This window comes from Leptosomus discolor, chromosome 1, assembly GCF_034619465.1.
Source record: "Leptosomus discolor isolate bLepDis1 chromosome 1, bLepDis1.hap2, whole genome shotgun sequence".
NCBI classification, from domain to species: Eukaryota; Metazoa; Chordata; class Aves; order Leptosomiformes; family Leptosomidae; genus Leptosomus; species Leptosomus discolor.
In genome coordinates this window covers 140,961,927-140,983,751 of record NC_141391.1, presented here as the reverse complement: position 1 = coordinate 140,983,751, position 21,825 = coordinate 140,961,927, and the positions used below count along the sequence as shown (strand labels likewise).

The following is a 21,825-nucleotide window of genomic DNA, read 5'->3' as shown; positions in this document are numbered from 1 at the left end:
TGTTCTGTATTCATTGCGCAGAGTACAAGGGAAGGGAAGGCTGGGCAATCTCCTCCTCAAATTTGTACTGTATTCTAGCTTTTAAAAAAATAATCTCAAATTTGTCTTAATCATAAAAATTCACAGTTGTCACCACTTTGGGCATTTACAATGTTACATTGAAGATGAAGACTTAAAATGTGCTATAAACTCATCAGTCCTCGTATTAGGAATAAATTAATTCTATTTTTTAAGAGAGAATCTTACTAGAATTACATTATCTGTGAGATGACTGAATCAGTTGTATTAATGAGAATGAAAACCGCTTCCAAATCAGGATGGACACTTCCTGAGACTTGGCAGGACCCCAGTCAAAAGAGACAGTTCCAAACTCAGTTTGGGACAGAAGGAATTCAGATGCTTACTCTTTGCTATTTCTTTTCTGAAAGCAGACAAATTAACAAAGGTTTTGGATGCCAGCAACCCTCAAATCAAGGATGATTGAAAGAAAAAGAATGTAATTTTCTCATCTCTCTTTCTTTGACACGTTTGCAGCAATGTGACAGCATGTGTTGCTTTAATTTATCTTTATCAGTTTTGATTTTCTGTGTCTTTCCTGTGGGACAACTGATTGGGGGGGCAGAAGGGGGTTAAGTATTTTTAGCAACAGTTTATTAATTCGGAGTGTGACACAGTTGTGTCATTGCACTGCGAAATTTTGTCTGCTGTGGTAAAGCCATCTTATTTCAGTGTGGAATGAAGTGCCTGCCTGTTTTCATTTATGATTACTGACATTTAAATAATTACTCAGTTATGTTCTCAATCACAGAATCACTTTTCCTTGAGTACACGTAGCTCCTTCATTAGTCACTTCACTACGGTTTTTCTGTATAACATTTAATATTTAAAATAAAATTTAACTTTTTTTTTGGCCTGGAGAGTTTAGCACAGGGTAGCAAAAGTCCACTGATGTCTACATGTATCTATCTGCATTTTTTTGGTGAGGGGCGGGGAGAAGTTTGTGCTGAGTTATCTCAAAAGAGGCTCTGCAGTGTTGATAGAATATGAGTGACACGCAGCTGTGCGTTTATCAAACTGGGTACTCCAGGGTTGGTATTCTCTATGGACTGTGATACCCATGCTATTTATGGCAAAATAGTTCAACTCGTACACTAAAACAAAAATATTTCTTTTTAAAGAGACAGCTGACGTGAGTCATGCTGTAAACAGGATTTGATTGAGGAATACTACTAACAGAAATTAAATAGGCTACTTCAAAATTATTTTTTTAAAAAGGACAAAAACGAATACTTTGAGCTGCAATGATCAGGATTGTCTTCAGACAATTTTATTTCCTCATCCTGTAGCTCTTGTGGCTCTGGCATGTATTTTGTCTGCAAACAGAAGACAAAGTGATTAATCGTATTTTAGTGTGGATACCTTGTGTTAGTTTAATTATGGTAGTTCCAGAAATGGGAGGTTTTCCCCTATTGTCTGAAAAGGAAGAGACAGGTTTGGAGAAAGCACTTCCTGACATGTGTAAGGCTGCGTATTTTTCCATCACAGTGAAATAACCAGTGAGAGGCTTCAGGTCCCTTTCCTCCTTCTCATCCCTTATGAGACCCGAGTTAGGGGCATATGCTAATGCCGTTCAAGTTATGTGACGTGGGAAACACTGTCATTCAACTCATGTTTTCAGGTAGCTTTCCCCTGCCCTGCTTAAATACAGAAAGCACTGAGTGCAATTAATAGATTTACAAACTTTTAAAAGAAGTATCTTTCTCAGTGCCTATGCATCGCGGATGTCAGAAAAAATATATTGCAAAAGGGCTGTCTCTGTACCCAGGCTCATTGTGTTTCCCCTTCAGTAACATAACTGCTGTCAACTCATATTTCTGTTTACCACTAGGCTGAAGTTATAACCCATGCTTTATTTAAAAATCACTATAATATGTTATTTTCTGGTCTGAGCATCTTTTATGTAGAAAATATGTGGCTATTTTGTTGTTGCAGATCTTTTCCTTTAGAAGGAGAATATAGCTTTTTCCTTTTTTCCTAAGAATTGTACTAACTTACATTTAATTAGTGTCATCTCATTTGGATAGGTTGCCTACAAATATGAGCAGGATTAGAGATACCTGCTTTGGTAGTTGGCTTGTTGCTGCTTGTGATCAAACAAATTGCTGTATATTGATTCAGTTTCAGCTGACTGATAAATGAATCCCGGAAGAAGCACGAATATTGCCCATATCCCAGATTTCTGCAGATGAGGATAAAAGTTACTTTTCCCCCTCCAAAAAACATATCCAACAAGAGTTTAGTGTTATGGGCCATTACAGTAACATTGATGGGATGCAGGGCCAGACAAGTACAGCTGCTGTCTATGCTACAGATTGATGTCTTTAATTAGACTCTTGAAAGGTTAGCCAATAAAGGCATAAACATGTTAAAAATTGATATTTATTACATTGTAGTTTATGCAGTAAGATTCACATCAGACTAAAGCATTAACTATTAAGCCAGTTCCTGCAAACTGAATTGCAAGCATTTATGATGCCCATTTTCTGAAAGACTTGTTTCTACAGAAAACCTTTAGTCCGCTGACAGCCAGCATAAAATTCTACAAATTCTCAGGAAATTATTGCGTTTCTTGTTTGCTGAGGGCAATGCCTTGACGAGCTAGCTGTTCACAGCTGCCACTTCCAAAACCATGTCTTTAGACAGGTTGCACTATAAATCTAATGGAACAGTTTTACTACAGTGATGTAATTTGCCACAACTTTATTCAACTGAAACATGACCTGGTCAAGAATAAAGCAAGCGGTCAAATAGATCATAATTATTGTCCATTTGGTTCCTTTAGTAAACACACATGTCTTTCTTATATATTGTAGTTTAGGGTATCATATTCCTTCTGGTACTGAGTGCATGGGCTAAAGTTTTAATATTCAACCTGGAATTTAGCAAGCAAGGGCATAAATGCTTAGAAAGTAACTAGGAGCTGTATTCAGCTAAACTCCAGCTAAGCCTCTAAATCTAGTCAGTGGAGCACTTTCAAGTAGAACTTGGGGCTCTTTGCAAAAGTCTCTGAAGCATGTCTATGAAAATTTACTTCAATAGTACGTTATCAATTCTTTTGTTATACTAATCTAAATTCATATGAACAATACTAAATGTTATCCTGTAAGGAATGGGTTCATTAAGGAATTTTTTATTAATTTACTTATTTTTCATGTATGAAATACACATTCACCTGGATGAATTTACAAGAATGACTGAGTATCATTCGTCAGTGTATGACTCAAATTTTTTTTTTAGAACACCATAAATATTCTTGATCATGCAAATAGGTGCATGTATGCTTTAGTTGACATATACAAACATAGGTTTCAGTCTGGCTACTTACCTGCTGAAAGATAAGAATGAAAAATTAAAGTCAATCTGATCTTCTACACTCACATAAATAAACATACAGCAGCAGTCTAAGTCAGTGGGTGGTCTGCCACCTTTCTCAAAACATCAGCAATCTTATGTTTTGTCAGACCAGCATAGGCTAATATTTTAGACCACTCTGCTTCCAGTAGGGATCTCCGATTCAGACTATGTGCGGGCCAAATTGCATTAGCTGCTGGGTGGAAGGAACAGCACAAACTGGAGAGAAGGAAGGAGAGAGGGAAATGAAGATTTTACCAAACTCAAAAGCAAGAAGTACCACAAGTCTTAAGAAAAGTAATGTTTCTTGTCCCCATCCTGTTTTGCATAATAATTCAGAGAAATAACTTACCTTGAAAGCTGTGGTCCAAATTAGATCCTTGGTTGGATGCATTTTATTGACTTTTTTCCTCTGTAGCTGAAGTCAGATTTCAGTTAGTCCACAACAGAAAAGCAAATTAGACAGATACCCTTCAGGAGATTTATGATAAATATTTCAAAAGTGCCTCAAGACTATAATCAGGTGTTTCAAAGTACCATGGGCTCGCAGAGTATTAAGTCCCACTGACTTCCAGAGAGAGGTGGAAGGAGCAATGGTCTGCCTCTAAATTACCTTTAAGCTGGGGAGGCCAGTATCCCTCCAATGGTAAGAAAGAGGCTCCCCCATCCAAAGATCCTATGAAACATTCCCCAGTGGCAGAAGAGGGAGCTTAGGGAATCTTTGCAAATACCCTCTTTAGCTCATTAAAGGTTTAAGGTATTTAAAAGGAGAATAGCATATTTACAGGCATGGTTTGGGGCTCAGTTTGCAGATATGCTCAGTGAGAGTGGGCACATAAGCACCCTGGTGAATCTAAATCTCCTGCTTCTATGTCATTAGGTGCAACTGAAAGCTAATTGAAATTGAAACAAAAATTATAGTTGGCAAGACACACTAAAACACTTAAGGAAAGGTGGTCGTAGTTCTATGATACATATTAAAGAAAGTGCTGTGAGCATTGGAATATTATTTGATTGTATGTTCTGTTCTCAAGGGCTTTATTTCCACAAAAATTGAGTGTACCAAGAGTGTTTGTTCCCAAACCATCTGCCTCTATTCTGTTTTCAGCTATACCTGCAGAGGAAAACAAGAGCGTGAAAGCTTTTACAGATGAGACTTGCATTAATTGTTTTTTCAGGACTACAAGTAGAGGGCCTCTTCAGAAGGTCTGCCAGCATCCAGATTATCAAAGATGTTCAGAAACTCTACAATCAGGGTAAGCTGTCATCATACCGTTGCCAGTAATAGTGTGAGGACATTGTTGATCTAGGTTTTGTTGGTGAAGCAGAAATGCTAGCTTTCTTATAATTAGTTAATCATAAAACCATTTGTACTATAACATAATAAGAGCACTAGTACAGAAACCTGAAAGATAGCAACAGGCACTTAGCGCTTACTGAGTAGCAAGCCGTCAGCTGATGTCAGACAAGAGCTTACAAAATCTGTAGCAGCTAATGAATGATAAGGTTGGAGTAAAAAATGGTCTATTTTTGCATAAACATTTGTGCTGTCTCCATTGCTTTACTGTAGTTACAAAGTACCATGTCTCTGTGTCGTTTTGCCTCTGGTGTTTTTCCATGGTTATGGCAAAGAAATACGATTTTACCTAATAATTTATAAAATGCAGTGAAGTAATTTTGAAAGTCACTGACTTCTCTGTGAAGTCATTTTATGAAATACCTTTATGGGGAGAATCTTTTACAGCAAGATTAATAAAACACTATGAAAAATACAAAAATAAAATGCCAGGAGTTACCAGCAGCAGAAAGCCGAGAGATTTTCTGTTCAAAATGTAGTGTAAAACAGTTTTTAAGCAGTAGTTGGAAGAGGTAAAACATGTGATTGAACACCTTTTTTCTTCTTTTTCTCCTTTTAGGCAAGTTGGTGAATTTCGATGATTATCATGATATCCATATTCCTGCAGTTATCCTAAAGACTTTCCTTAGGGAACTCCCTCAGCCATTACTAACGTTTGAGTGTTATGATCATATCCTTGGAATCACCAGTGAGTATAAATAAGTGTTAGAAAAGACTATACAGCAAGTTGCACTGGACCTGCCTAATTCATAATCACTGCTGCTTGCTAACCATGACACAGTTACAGGTATATAACGTTATCAGCGCTTCACTGCAGCCACAAATGGACAACCTCATAATCTGTACCAGAGCAAGGTGGTCAGGGTTACCAAGACCCTCTCTGCTTTTTACAAGGTTTACTGGTTTATCTGTATTATTGTACTGTATTATTAAGAATTGGATCAGACTTCTCACCATCAGGGCTCCATTTTCATGTCGGCACAGCACTGAGTCAGTCTCAGCAATACAAGTTATGTCAAAGCAGCTTTAGTTTTAGTGGCGTAGTGTAGGTTATCATCACTGTGGTGACTGTTGCTGTTGAGGCAGGTCACTAAACAATTCAGACTGGGGATAAATTGCATCTGCTACATGTTTGTAACGTGTAGAAGTACAGTAAGTTACCTGTACCTGGATATACTGTATTTTAGGTAAAATTCTTATACGGTGCCCATCACTAGCCTCTGCGCATACTGTTTCATATCATTAACTTTATTTATGCATTTTCATTAAGAACTTAATGAGGTCATGTTCATAATATTCTGAAGGTCTGTCCTGGTTTTCTATTTGCAAGTCTGTAGATCACTACCTTTCAAATCAAGGATTCGAGGATTCATCTGTCCACATGCTAAATATCTCAGGGCATTGAGAAAAACAGGTCTATTCACAGGGAGGTTGTAGAAATGAAGTGAGTAAGGATTGTCACTCAGAACTGAGGGAGCAATAGGGGAAATTTGGAAAAAGCATATATAAATGCTAATTTTTACTGAATTAATCTTGTGCTGACTTTGTGGACGTGATGTTACTTCATGCTAAAGCTAAGTGAAGAATGTGAAAAAGTGAAAAGAGCAATGCATTGTCCTAGGAACAGTGGAAGGTTTTGCTTGGCAAAATGCCTGTGCAACATTAATTCCATGTTATTTTTATTTACTGGCATTTTAGATGTTGAAAAAGTATCTTGAAAAATGGAGTTTAAGAGAATTTCCCCTTGGGCTTTCTTGCTATGCAGTATGTTGTCCACTATCTTGTCTCGATGCTGTGGTGATAGCCCGATTTTAAAAGATCTTAAGCTTGAGAGCCATTCTGGACTGCAGCAAAGGCATATTCTCTGTGAATACAGTGCAGAAGGGAGTTTTGAAGAGGTGTGATCACAGACAGCTGTCTTGGGATGATTTGAAAATTTTCATTCTGTCTTCTGGAATACACCGGAGCAGTGTATGATGTATCTATTACATCTCTTAACCTGCAAACCCAGAAACACAGTATCTCTGCTTTACGGTACTTTCAAATGATAGTGAAACTTTTCTCCTTAGTGTCTTATCTGAAACATTTTTTTAAAGAGTTATTGATGGAGCTGTGAAATGAGTTAGCTGAGTGACTGACTAAAAAAATTAATAAAGCCTTGAAGCTTATAGTTGCCAAAGAACTTCTTTGGTCATGAAAACTGCTTAATAAGAGTTCCTTTACCCAGCATTGCTACACTTCCTGCATTACTTACTCTGCAGAAGGCTGACAAAAAAATTCCTAGGACTCAGATTATTGTGTCTTAGGGGAACTGGTTGCTTGTCAGTAGGAAAAATATCAACACAGCTCACCACATTGTAGCTTCATGTATTTAATTCAGAGCTTAAGGGAACATGTAGCACGGTGGAATTTTGTGCATGCACGGATACTTATGTGCACTTCTAGCTACGTCAGGAAGAGGGAGAGAGAAATGCAACAAATGCAGAAAAAACATCAGCACAAATGGGCTGGTTAGGTCAGGCATGATTGTAATCATCAGACCTTTCTCCAAACTAGTGTTAAACTTCCAGTACTAAAATAATTACAATATTCCAGAAAATAAAAAGAGTCACTTGGTACAGCATTTGAAATATAATTCAGTGTTAGTGTAATTCTCACTTAGACTGTCTAGATGATGTAAGGAGTTTGGGATCTAGTTCTGGTTTTACCATTCTGTAGAAATGAGTTAATGAACCTGCTTAGGTTCATTAACTAACCATCTCTAGAAAATTCTTACCCACCCAAGTGTCCAGCTCAAACTTTTTGCCAAGACAGAAGAGTTTCTTGCAGAATCACAGAGGTGTTTTTAAAGTTAGCAGAGTGCCAAAAGAGCGTTTTGGGAAGGACTATGTCTCAGCAAGAATAAAATCAGAGCATAAAAAGTAAACGTCTGGATTCAGTGTATGGAGAGATAATGCTATTCAAATCAAGACCTTTGAAAGTCCTCTCTAGCAAAGAAATTATTTGGGCTATTTCACTGACTTGGGAGAATACTCTGGAAGTTAGTCTTAGCCAGATGTGTGATAATACAAAATACGATAGGGACATTCAAAGGGATAACTGTAATTTACTGTGGTTGTGGAGCTTAGTAGACCTGAATTTTGCAGTCAGTTTTACAGATGGATATCTAAAGTAACTCCAGCAGATATAAATAAGTTATTATTTCTTGGTAATATTTTGATGTTTTGGAGTTAAGACTGACTTTGACATTGCAGGTGTGGAGAGCAGTTTACGAGTCACCAGATGTAAACAAATCATTCAAGGACTTCCTGAACACAATTACGTTGTTCTGAAATATCTGATATGCTTTCTCCATATGGTGAGTATGGGCAAAATTTCCAAAATAGTGCTGGTCTTTTCTTTCTAAATCTGTTCTTGTTAATTCAACATTTAACATCTCCACAGAAAAATAAAACTGAATAATTTAAAAAGTATGGTGAGGTGGTTGTGCAGTACGTGCCAATGGAGTGAACTCAGGATGCAGGACCCTCCAGTTGTAATAAGAGTCAGGGCAAAATAATGGTCTGGCCATCCCTTCCTTCACCATGGAATTCTTTAGATGTAATGAAAACTGCTGCGTAAATTTATGTGGAACCATGCATGCACTAGAATATTTAAAAAGTCCTGTCCCCTCTACTCCACATTCACAAATGTACGTTTTTATTGATTCAGTTGCTGATTTTTTTTCTATTTTGGAGTGACAAAAAGCCTGAAATTACCAGTTGTGTAATTTCTGGTGCCAGAGAAAAGCTAGGTGAAATCACCTTTTTTCTCCGGAGTGTAAATCCAGAGCAACTAGAACACTGAATACATTAGTGTCATTTTAGAAAATGATAGAAATATTAATGAGCTTTAGAACAACAATCAGCAAAGTATTTTATATCAAATCTTAACAATAACATTTTCTTGTTTAAAATAGCCTTTCATTCTGTGATTTACTACAGTGTTAAACGAAAAACTTCAAACGTGCGATTTTGCAAGTATTTTCGGTATACTTCAGGATAAATGAAATCATGTGTCTTTTGTCCCACTTTTTGATTTACTGATTTATTTATTTTTTTTAACCCATTTTTGGAAACCCCACTAATGTGAGTGTTTGGGGAACATCCATTACAAATAGTTGTGCGGTTAGGCTAGTGACATCCTTTAGGTGCCAGTTTATGTGCAGGAAAAGGCAGTAATAGGAGTAAATTTCCCTTCCTGCTGCCTTATCCAATGCATTGCCTTTGCCAGACGGCATTTTTCAAACCCAGGTGCCTAAAACTGAGGATCATGGTGTAGCTGACACCTAAATAAAGTGATCTAGCCGTCAGAAGTTCTAAGAGCCCACCAAAGCAATCATATATGTGAAATGATGCTGATTTTCACCAATGGAGGAGTTAGCCCTCAGTAACTGTTCTTGAGCTACAGTCATGTCTGCCATATTCTAGCTAGTTGCGTATTTCAGAAACAAGTACATTTAATCCCTTTTTCTGTCAAAACACTGGAGAAAAGCAAGATTAAAGGAAGCACATTGATACAACCCTCACTCAGACAGGACTTGCAAGGTTCCTATAATACCCACGTGTTCGTTTACTGTTGCTTAGCTGAACTCTGATGCTATTAAGGAAATCCTTATGTCATTTGCTATTATTTTAGCAACTGATACCTCTCCTCAGTGTTATGAATCTTGTAAGTGACTTTGTTCCAATAATAGATGCACCATCTCAACGCACTTCTTAAGAGCTGGGCACTTGAGGTGTTAATGAGGTGTGCAAAAGTACTACATAGTGTTTTCTGTAATTGGGCAGCAGAACACAGCATTATTTTTGAGTGTGCCTTGTTATGTAAAGCACAGCATTAAGCTGATACTAGTGCTCAGATCTGCAATTTTTGCTGATCCATGGATTCTCATCCTTAATGTCTCAGGGAATATTTGAATTTGGAAAGGTCAAGGAAATGTGAAACAATCTAGGAGCTAGAGATTTCCATTCGTTGCAGACCGGTGTGCTACACAAGCTGCCACAATTCAAACTTTAACAGAGCACTCTACCAATAATCCTAGTTTTTACCTACAAGCGTCAACCTTCTTACATGTAAGAGGCAATTTAATTCTTCCATGAGCTCAGCCTTGAGTAGTCCAAGAGGTACTTGTGGTAATTCATGAAGTGGGATGAATTGTAATCACTAGATACAGGTTTTGAACACTCCAGGTTTGATACAGGCTTGTGGAAGTGGAAAAAAAAATAATCCCTATTTTCTCTGCAGTTTCAACCCCCTTACTTAATGATATGGCTCTTTCTAGTCCAAACGTGCTACAGCAAGACAGTGCAACTCCTACAGAAGTAAAAGACCTGAATTTCAAAAATAGGTCCAAATTCTTTAACCTTAGATTAGCAGTGATTTTGCCAGTAATGAGCCCACTGTGCTGGGAAAGGTATGAGCTGTCCATCTCCACTTTGCAGTGCATCTGAGTGCCAGAGAGGGATTGGCCAGGATCGCCTTGGAGTTGCAGTAGACTGAGGTCCCTAAGCAGAATTGGGCAACCAGCAGCAAGAGGGAAAACAAAGATCGGTTTTCACAAGTCAGTCCCTGAATTATGTTGTAAAAAAATGTCCATGCTTGCCCAGCTGATCTCACAAGAGATGAGTGTGCACAAACAAGTGTTTGTGTTCCACAAGCCCTGTGTTGCACCTGCAGTGAAGTGGCTTTGTGAATGCACATGCAAACTTAAAGGGCTCAAAGAAGTCTTCTTGCAAATTACTTGGCAAAGCACGCTGAGGGCTACAGTTACCCAGTTCTGAAGCCAGAAACCATTTAGTAGAAAACTATAATTGTAGTTTTCCATGACAGTCTGAGACTCAACAATGGGGAAAGTTTGTAGAGGCAATAATATCATCTAGACTGTGTTTTTATAACCATGTCTTTGGTTTTGATACCAGCTGATACAACCCCCTCTCTACGCTTACACACTTTCCCTCTCTGCTGCTTGTTTCTGTCCCTGCCGTCACGCCTGATGCAGGGGAAGGGTGGCTGACTTGGCTGAAAAAAACATTGCAAAAAATCTGCCAAATTCAAAATGTCAAACTTGGACCAACTAGAAAAAATGGATAAGGTTTTAAGGTTTGAGCTATGCTTCAGTTCTGTAGCTGAAGCAGCAAAGTTAAAGCCAAGTACAAGCTGGAAAAAACCCACTCTGGATTAATGTTTTGTCTCATTGCTTGACCAATTGAAAAGTGTAATTAGCACCAGCAAAGTTTGGGGGTGGCGGGAGACGACTGGGCACATTGGGAAGGATTAGATGACTAAGCCTCATGGAGCAGATACAAGCAGTTGGCGTGTCTGCAAAGTAGCTGAGAGTGGGGGATAAAAACTTCTATTTCCAGTCAGTTTGTGGGGGCGTTTTAATATCTAGTAATTTTCTTCTGAAAGTGTTTTGTGGAGTTTCTTTCAGCATTTTGACTGTGAAACCAAAGAGATGGTGATGTCCTTATATTTTTAAAATGTGATGGTAATTGGCTGATTCTGCCCTCTGTATTTCATTGTTTAAGTTCATTAGGGAGTGTGGTGGCTGTCTGGTTTCACTCCTGCAGTATCCATGAAGGTGCCGGGATGCAAGTGTGTGGAATCCAAAAGTTGTCACGGATTTGCAGGGGAGAGCTGTACGTTTATTCTGGGATAGTGAAGGTGTATATTTTACGTTTGTTGATGTGGCACTAATCTTCAGTGTTTATTCCCAATGATGAGTTTTGCAATGTACAAGTTTTATCTTTCTAGAGGTCTTTCTTTCACTATAGGCTGTCATCACTTAATGATTTTTCTATGCATGTTCCAATGAAAGGGAGGAAAAAAACCCAAACAAACTGGAGCTGTGTAGTTCTTTGTAATACTTTTCTGTGATGTTCAGATGGTTCCTTCAAAGACACAATTTAGGTCCTTGGAGAATTGTCTTTTATTAGCTTGTCAAATTGACAGAGCAAGTGTAGTTTCACTTGAAACAGAGATGACGGTTACTGACTTTGTGAGGGACTCAAAGGAGGAGTCAAGGGGGTTACTCCAAATGCTAAAGATGTCATTTGTATTTCTTGGGTAGAACGTAGCTTTGGGGTGCAGTTATATAGAGGGGTAGCCCATAAAGAAGTTGGCTGACTGCATGCTGCCCTTACATGGTCTAGCGTTGGAAGAAAACATCAGCTGCACACGATGGTGTTGTAGATGAAGCATATGTGTTCGTGTCATTCGAGAAAGAAATCTGGCACTGGAGTAGTGAGGGAGTTGAGATAGTGTGAAGCCTGATCCCCTCGGGGAGAGATAAAGCGATTACCCCTGGTGTGACACGGCTTCCTTGCTTGCAGCTTATGGTGAGCCGGCAGAGATTATTGTGGAGAGTTAGTTGCACGCTTTTCTGCATCTGCTGAGAAGGGATTGCTGTGCATTTTGGAGTGAAGCAATGTGCCGTGTCTCCCTTGAATTCCTAAGTGTCAGCCTCATTTATGGCTCACAAATACAGCTTAGTGTAGCTCTACCTCAGATGATATAGTCACTGTTTCATTTTATCTTAAGGATTTTCTCTCTCAGGGGAGAAGCTGTGTCATGGATATTTTTGTTGATCATTTCAACATTGACCATCTCCTTGAAATGTTCACAGAGTGGTGGCGGGTGGGAAGAAATGGTTTCATCTTGAAGTTAGAAACGTTCTTTGAAATAGTTGGCCTAAGAGAGCAAAAAAATCTAGCTCTACCAGCAAGTCACAGTGGTGTTGCTTTGAGCTGAAACATTGGCCTTTGAAGGCAGCGGCTGGGTTAGGCTGGGTGCGTTTCCACTAGCACTTGAAGACAGCACCTGTACATGACTTGTGGGATGGAGCGTGTGAGGCAGCACTCCCAAAAAACAGGGGAAGACAACTGCAGCAGGTTTGACTCCTCTCACCCTCCACTGTCGTACAGGACCATACCACACGCTTCTGTGCCATCATAGGCTACCTGCCCTGTATACACTTAAGGTACCTGCCTTAGGACATACAGCACCACCTTTGGTTTTGTGCTACAGAAAACAGTGTGACAGGCTGTAGCTGTCACATTATTATTTGAGAGACTTTCAACTGAAAGAAACATCAAAAAATAATTTGTCCTTAATCCACAGGGGCTTCACATGTACAACATGACACAGGGTGGATGCAGCCAGTATGAGCCACTTGACCCAAGGGCCAGAACACAGGCCCTAAGCTCGTTATATTTATTAGTATACAAATGCTTCACTGTCCAGCTACCTTCAGGGTAATACCTAGGTCTATGTCTCCTTGTTAACAGGGTACTCATTGTTGTCCTAATTGTTTTCCCTCATCAGTTGTTTTGGTAGTAGTTTAGCTTTTGCTACATTGCTGTAGTATAATGAACTCTTGTTTGAGCTGATCTCGTCTGAACCAGATTAAATGAACAAGATGGGCTTGTTGATTTTTCTGTATAGTTAAATAGTGCATTGAGAGCAGTATGTGAAGGTCAGCAGGTCATATGTGGTTCGTGCTCTAAAGAGAATGATGTGGGTTTTGCATAAGGCCGTGAAGCAGGCATTGCCATTTATTCTGACGACTTTTTATTCTCCAGTTGTGAAGTCAGTCCCTTGAAAAGGTGGTTATGGCCTTCCTTTATCCAGTCCTGCTTTAAAAACAATTGAAGCCTTTAATGTTTGTAGCAGAAGTAGCATCACGGTAGCTCTGATGTCCCAGAAGGGTAAGGCAAAGATTGGAGGGAAAAATAATGCCTATTATTGGGAAAATTAATATGGTTAGGAAGAAAATTTTATGCTTTTGGGCACATAAGTGCTTCTTCATGTACCCCAAGTGAAAAGCAACTTCCATCCTTCACACGTGTCTAAAGGGCATTATATTCCCTCATGGCTGAGCAAATAGGCTCCTTGCTAGGTAAAACATCGAGGAGGGTAGGTCTGTGCTGTAGGAGATAGAGGGGAATGAAACCTGTGTTACCAGGCAGGGGGCGACTGGAGTTTATGCGTATGCTAAGAAGTGCTCACATGATCATAACGTTTCTTAGATTTTCCTCTAGTGCCCTCAGGCTTTTCGTAGTACTACAGAGCTGCCTTTTCAAGAGGCTATACAGCAAGGCAGAAATGGAGAGACACTGAGAAGCAGAATTTTTGCTTTCTTGTTCCTCTGAAATAGTATCAGGAAGAATATGTGGGAGATTTTGCCCAATAATTCCTTGTTCTGTTCTGAGATGACAGCTTCAGAGTAACCTGTACATTGCAGTTTGTGAATGCATGGTCTTCCCACAACAGATAACTGATCAACAACTGCAACCAGCAGCCCGAGAAGATCTGGCTGGTTTACCTAGGTCAGGAGGAATCAAGAGCACCTTCAGCTTGCTGGCTCTTTACAGTAACAGAGAAACTTGTCGGATAGGACACCCAGACCATATTGGGCGTTAGATACCAGCCATGCAATGCAGGAGAGCAAAACACACACAAATTCCCCACCAAGCTCTCACGGAGGAAAAAAACCACTCTGGCTACCCAGTTCTGGGCTCACATCCGCAGACGGAAGTAGGACACATCATCTAGGTGCAGGACAGATTTGAGTGCTGTGTATTTTACCTACATTTTTTCACCTCCATTGCTTCAGAGGAATTGGGTGGATGTGGCGGTACTTGGAAGTGAAGTCATGCGTCAGTGGGAGGAGAAAAAAATCCTTTTAAACCCTTGTAAACAGCTCCAGAAGTCCTCGAGGTTTATTCTGTAGAGGACTTAGTACTGAAGCAGATGGGAATAGCTGTTTGTTTATGCTGGCCTTCCCTGCCCCCCCGCAGGAGATAACAATAGATTCCATATAGAAGGATTGAAAGCAATTAATTTTGCTAGCATAAGGAAACAATTCAGCCTTTTTGCTTGACTTACTGACATCTTATCTTGTACTTGAGGGACACAGACTTCAGTGGCCCCACAGCTCTAGGCTGCACAGCCAGCCCCGAGGCTGTTAAGAAGCCAGTGATGTACCTGCGGCCAGAGTCTACTCCCGTCATTGGTGCGTCCTCAATACAGGATGGTGTCTTGTCTCTCACTCTCTGGGGCACGTGTCTGCATGTACCTATTCATGTTTATGTTTTTCCAGGTTTCACAGGAAAGCATCTATAACAGAATGACAGCATCCAGCCTGGCATGTGTCTTTGGTTTGAATTTGATCCGGCCGTCGAAAGGAACAGCCTCCCTGAGTGCTCTGGTACCTCTGAATCTCTTCACTGAACTACTGATAGACTTCTACACGAATATATTCAACTCCCGAACAGTGCCTGGTGAGATCTTACCTTAATGCTCCCAGAAAGGAAAATGGAGTATGGCTGCCTGAGGGAAAGGTTTCTGTGCCTCAACTGGTGGGAGCTTTATATTCAGGGCGCTCTCCTGCGAAGAAAACTTTCAATACAGAGTAAAGTTTCTGTAGCTTTCCACATACCAAAGGTGTTGGGAGAAGCACACTGCCCCGTATATTCTTATCACATGGGGAAGTGTATGTACATGAACATTCAAAGACCAGTAGGTCAAAGCGAATCCCCTTATTAAACTTGAGCAGCTGACAAAAACTGGTATGTTAAAAAGAAAAATCATGACACTACGTGCCAGTCTCTCATTTCTAGGGGGATCTGGAGACCTTAATATGTGGCATTATTTTCGGCACGGGCAGACCTAAGTGCTGGACCACTCCTGAATGTACAGCTTTCTTCTTTATTTTATTTTTTTTTTTATTTGAATACAAGTTTGTTAGAAATTTCCCTATTAAGTTAATAAAAATGGAATCGATTTTTAAGATACTAGGATTTCTAAACTATTTTTTCATACGTTTAAGTGTCTTATTTTACACAAAAAGGTGTGGGCAGTTGTGCCACATCAGGTTTGTAATTAGCATGGAGAATAAAGTGTTTTCTGGGTAATTTGAGTTGTGCAGACTCATAACTAATTATGCTTGCAAATATCTAATATATGCACTTAATCACTGTAGCTGCATATGCAAAGTGTGGAAGTTTTTTCCTTATGATAAGTTCAAATGGGTAGCAATAATCTTATGAGTTTTTTCTCTAAATACTTGGAATTTTCATCAGTGGAGTTATATCAGTGAGTGCGTAATACAGAATATAGACTAACTTTGAGAAGAGTACCCCTAATGTTTGAGCTGCACTGCTTTTGCAGTTTGAGTTGTTAGCAATTTACTCTTCAAATCAGTTTCTCTAGAAAGCAGTAAGAAGAACAGCTTGGATAATAAACCTAATATAATTTTTATACATTGAAAATTCTATTATTAGTCCCAATGTGAATAATTAGCCAACATAAAGGGAGAATTTCAGTTAGAAAGTGTTCTTTCTAACTATGCCATTAATATCACTTGTATTTGAAGAACTCTACCACACTGCTATTTCATCGTTTAACACTGATTGGTAATGGGGTGGTGTAACAAAGTTATCGTTACAGTTGCAGGCAAAGCAAAAGAAAATTAACCAGTGGTAAAAAAAGGTAAGTGGTGTTTTCCCTAATGCTGTCGTCTTCCTGCTTCTGTATGAAGGTAACGAAGCAGAGGCACTATTTAGCCTTGAGCAAAAGCAATAGTCTCAGGAGGACAATTTAGGCATCCCCTCCTCTGCAAACACAGAGCCACTTTTTATCCTGTAGGTTCTAGCAAGTTGAGGGTTTGTACTGCTGGCCTTCCTCTTAGCGGTTACGGGTTGCCTGCCTAAGTAAGGCAAAATGTAAAGGGTGCAACAAAATCTTATTGCAGAGGGTAAAGAGGATTCGTACTTGTCATCAGTTTCAGGTAGTAACTGTGGAATGCTGGATGTGCCAGGCCTTCATTTGCCCAGTAGGTGTCATCTATAGCATTAGGCAATGATTAAAATTTTAAAAATACAGAGGCTTTAGAACAAGATGTGTTGGGACCAACTTCGCACGTCACAGTTGTGTGTTTTCCCCAGTTCCTCAAGTGTTTTAAAGACAACATTTTTGCTTTTGAGTATCTGTAAGTAATAACCACCTGTGACTCCTATTTAAGTATAAAATCTTGCATGATACAAAGAGAACAATTAACAAGTATTCATGATGGTTGCATTTCAGCAAAATGAGATTGCCAAAGATAAAACTGTCGTAGTTCTGTATTGCAACTCATCAGTTTTACATCTGAGTTACCAGTGACAGCATCCCAGCCTTGTCGTATTATGGAGAACAAACACAATTATACGCAGCACTGCTCAGCGATTTGGCAGCATGGTTCTGTGCATCAGCGCCCTGTTCTTATAGGGCAGGAATTTGGCCTCTGGAAATTAACAAATCCTGAGTGTTTTGCTAGTGTCTGGCCTTGGTCAAAATACATGTGTATTAGTTTTGCTCTTTGTAAAAAGAAGGAGCACCTGGCAACAGAAAAGTACTTTGGGATTAAATTCTGATGAGTCCTAAAAAATGCTTGTTTTCCATTTCCCCATGTCTTTTCCAAAAGTCTGGCAACATCAAATGGCATTTAGTCTTCAGGCTCCGCTGTGTAATGGGAATTTGAGTCCCAGATAGTTTTAGCACAGTAGCACACCAGAGCCCTGCAGGGTGAAATCCTGAGTTTTCATGGAAGTCAGCTTTGCTCAAAAAGTCCCAAGAGCCTGGGGAGGGCAGTACCTCACAGATTTAGTTCTCCAGTTCATCCTAGGTTGGGAGAGAGTGGGAATTTGGCAGCAGCAGTCATGCTGGTGAAGTGAGCCCTCAGGGCACAGCTGCCTCTGACCCTTTACTTTTACAAGTAAAAACTACAAGGAACGTGCATGCCTTCAGCTAATTTGCCTGCCTGTAGACACACAAGATGATAGTTAAAACCAGTATTGGTCACATGCCAAACTGTAGGTCTTCCTTTTAGTGCTTTGTAAACTACCATTTTCCAGCAATTTATAGCTCCTCTCATTTAGTGAATGAAGAACAAAATGGCGTTTCCTCATCTCAAGGTGCCTTCTTCCTTTAAAGAGCAGATAACATCTGTTATCTGCCAGTGCGGGTAATCTGATGCTTCTTAAGAAAAATAGGGGCTCTGGTTCTGATGGCCATTAGCGCTGGTGGGGGAAGAGTGAGGTGGGGGAATGGGGGGGTCCTGCTCCCCTTTACTTTCCTGCCTCCCCAGCAGGCAGCCTGAGACAGAAGTAAGGAAGATACCCGTCTTCACCCCAGCCTTTCCTTGTAAGCCTGCCTGTCATGGGGAAGGGACTTTCCCAAATCAAAGGCACTTGGGTAGCAAAACCCTCCTAGTGATGAGACCCCAGCTCTGTCCCCCCTACCCCAAAGGAACTGGCAAAATCCTCCATCTGCAGCAGAAGCCCCCAATCTCTGTCCTGAGTGCCAGACTTAACTATCACATTAAATCAGCTCTCATGAATTATTCAGAAGGGTTTGGAGTGAAATTCATGTTAGAGAAATATATGTTTCAAATTTCCTGACTCTAAGAGGAGTCCTGGAGGTGTCCCCTGCAGTTACTTTGATAACAGTTTCTCTTTACAAATGATAATTGCACGATTCGAGCTTTTGTACAGTGTGGCCTTGTGAACTCTTCTCTCGTATCAAAGAACAATTTTCAGATCATTTCCATAGCAAAAAGAAAGTGATTATGGAGATAATCTGTTGGAAACACACATGCTGGATTTCAGTTTAAAACAATAAAATGCAGTCATGGAATGAGAAATCAAGTGTTACCTAGCTGACAATATACAGAGAATAAATTGCCTAAGCATTTTAGTTTACTGAGCTGTTAGGAGTTGAAAATTGGTCCCAAGGTTAGTCTGATTATCAGGATGCCTCTAGCAACAAGCACCGAAGGGGGAAGGGAATACTTTTCTACCCTGAATCTATGAAGAAATGTAAGAAGATTGAACAATGTCATTAACTGAGGGAGGTCTTTTCAGTTCTTACAGAAAACTTCCATAAATGAATATCACTTATATGTGTGCAGATGATCTGTGTGCGCTGCACTCCTCAAGCAGCATCCATCACGAATCTCTCAGAGCATTATAAACTTTAATATATTCATCCACTCGTGAGAAGACTAATAATAGAAAAGCCCCAGATATTTTACTCACATGTTCAATGTGTACTTAGGTAGCAAGTTGAACTTTTAATGGGATTGACAGTACAGTCACTCCCTCCCTTCATTTCCTGAACAGTCTGTTTTTACTACCCTGGAAAATGTAGGTTTGCCAACACTGCCACTTTTCAAGTGGCCACGGGAGTGTTGGAGCATGGGGGAAGAAAGTCAGAGAGAGTTATTGCTATACCTGTAATTTGTGAAGTGAAAAGCTCATGTTCAGTTGAAGTTCTACTGGCCAGTCACGTTCCTGCTCATACTCTGTTCATTTCTAACATGTTTTTACCTACAAAGAGAAGTCAGAAGCAAACATGCTCTGCTTTAAGTAGACACATCTCCATTGAAGCCAAAGCTATGACTGTGAAAGTATGTAAACCGTGTGTTAGATGATACAAGCGGCTGGTGTGTGAAAGGTGTTCTGCCTTTCCTGGTGGAGTAATACTCATTTTCACCATCTGAAGAGTTTGGTTTTCGTCTTTATTCATGTACATCCTGGAAGGCCATTTCAGTGTATTGCATGAATGTAGCAAAGGATTCTTGTGTCCTCTGGCATCATCTGAGAGCAGTGGAGGACTGCAGTGGGGCGCTATCAACGCTCTCTTCTTTCTTGCAAGCTGAAAAGCTTGAGAAAGGACTGTCTTAGCCGGTGAGGGTTATGTTGGTGATTTGGACAGTGAACTGGCCTGGAGACTAAGAAGGAAACCTTTGAATACGACCAGGAAAAAAGCCCTTTTCCACAGCGGGCTTATCAACAGCTAAAAACTGTTACCCAGAATTGTCACTCCGAGGGAAAGGAGTCTTGGTTTGCCTCTTTGAGCTGGAAATACACAAACACACAATGGTAGACGAGTTCTCCTGTTTCCTCCTAACTGGGGTCTGTTGCCTGTAGTGCTAGGAAAGCCATGGTAATTGTACACAGAAGGACCGTAGCCTTACTATCTTGGCTATTCCTCTCTAGAATAGCTGGCAGAAGTTCAGCCTTAAAAATAGTTAACTGATTGTAAAAATATTTCTGCTGGAACGTGCCAAGTCAACAAAAAATAAAAGTTTTCTTGAAAGGCTTGGGTTTGGTGCCGTTCTTTCAGAAATCCTGAAATTCTTCTAGAAAGCTGCCTGCATGCTTCTAAGCGATGGACCTCCTGCCTTGCCCGTGGCCTGGCTCTGGCTCTGCCAGCTGCTGCGGTGCTCTGGAGCAGGGGAATGAGCATCGCTGCTTCCCATTCATCGTCTCTTTTGAGATGGCGTCACCTTTCCACACACAGAGTTGCAATTATTGCCAGAGGTAAGGAGGGAATTCTGCTAGAGCCGGGGGAGATGACACACATAGCTGACTGATCATTAAAGCATTTTTTCTGCGGCCCTGATTTCTCCATGGTGCATTCATCATGCAGAAACTGCGTTCCTGACTGGCAGTGTCTGTGGTCCCCAGAGCACCAGCTTGTCACTCACAGGGTTAGGGCTTCTGCCTGTAGTGGGGAACAGCTCGATCTGGTGCCTGACCCAAATGCTTGGAGAGCAAAACTGCAGGCTGCAACATGGAAACACGCTGCTCTGAAACACAGCCCGCTTCATTTTGTTTTGCTTCGATCCTCAAAAACTGACTCATTTAAGCTACTGCTGGCCCGAACACTGATGCCAACCTCCTCAAGCCTAACATGAAATCAAGATTTCTATTTGTTTTTTTTTTTTCTCTGTTACGTGGATTGTGTTCCCCAGCACTGAATTGTACTCTCAAATTATTTCTGTACTCTAACCTTTAATTGCCCACAAAAGCAGTTTACAGCCTCTTACTCTTCTGCGATGAAAATTATTCCTTTAATTAATGGGACAATAAAAAGCAACTGTAAAACGCACCAAACTGCATCATCTTTAGTGTCTGAACTGGATTTCTGCAGCACTCATGGAAGAGTCTTCGGATGGGTAGAGTTTTGATGCTTCACCCAAGAATTTCTTGACCCAAAGGTGTAAAAATAGTAAGGGCTGTAATAAGGTACTTAATTTTTCTATTTTAAAAGCTTCCAAAGAAACATGTCCCCGCCATGCTTCGCCTGCCTGTGTTGTCTTTTTTTTCCCCCTATGTATTTCCCCCTCCTTCAAAGCTGCATCCTCTGCCTATTGCCATTTACATCCTTCCTGATCTGCAGTCTGCCAGCAGTTTGCGTAACTTGGGGGATGGTGTTCACGCTCATAACACTCACACCCCACTACGTTTTTGTGGGGATAGGAATGGTCCGAGGTTCTTGTGCCGTTCTACATCTGGATAAACTGAACTGAAAGCACCAGAGGTTTGGTTGTGCGGGGAAGTTTCAGATTACAGGGTCTGAGTGAGTGAAATTGTCCAAATTGTGTTTCCCCTATCTCTGAAGCAGAAAGATGGTTATGGTTTTGATAACTAGATTGAGCTTATATATCTAATAACCCAACACTTGTGATGAAGGGGAAAAGAAGTTAGGAAGATCTTTTCCTTTCCGTATTTCCCACCACTCCCAGCCTTCCTCATCAGCCTCTGTCTTTTGAAAAGCCTGCTGTACTGGTGCATACATGAAATGCAGCCACAGTGTCCAGTAACACTAATATTGTATTTAATAACCATGCCCAGAATAGAAACAGCATCTCGTCAGGCTGCATAGCTCTCCACTCTGAACACATGCATAGAGCTGAGCAAGGCACAGGCTGGTGTCGGTGTCTGCCTTGTTCCATGTTAGCGGTTGTAGAGAGGACTTAACTTCCCTCCTTCTGTTCCCTCTCAGTGCAGGAGCTCCCTCGTGCTCACCGGGCTACCAAACAGCAGCAGCCACTAGCCCCCGAATGCTTTCATGTTAGTCCCATCTGCATGGAGTACTTCATGCTGGTGCAAAACAGCTGCACAAGCAAGATGTCAAACTAGCACAAACCACTTCCACCTTTGCAGAAGGATTAGCAGCCCAACATTCTA

At 40.4% G+C, this 21,825-nt stretch overlaps 1 protein-coding gene across 1 annotated transcript in view; it reads left to right on the top strand.

The window, feature by feature from the left end:
• The window catches only part of ARHGAP8 (Rho GTPase activating protein 8), a 57,270-nt gene extending 42,163 nt beyond the window's left edge, over window positions 1–15,107 (top strand). Inside the window, exons 9-12 of the mRNA XM_009949983.2 lie at window positions 4,590–4,667; window positions 5,328–5,456; window positions 8,023–8,126; window positions 14,910–15,107. Of these exons, the coding sequence (XP_009948285.2) occupies window positions 4,590–4,667; window positions 5,328–5,456; window positions 8,023–8,126; window positions 14,910–15,107 (509 nt within the window). The remainder of the gene's footprint in view (window positions 1–4,589; window positions 4,668–5,327; window positions 5,457–8,022; window positions 8,127–14,909) is intronic.
• Window positions 15,108–21,825: the final 6,718 nt, after the last annotated feature.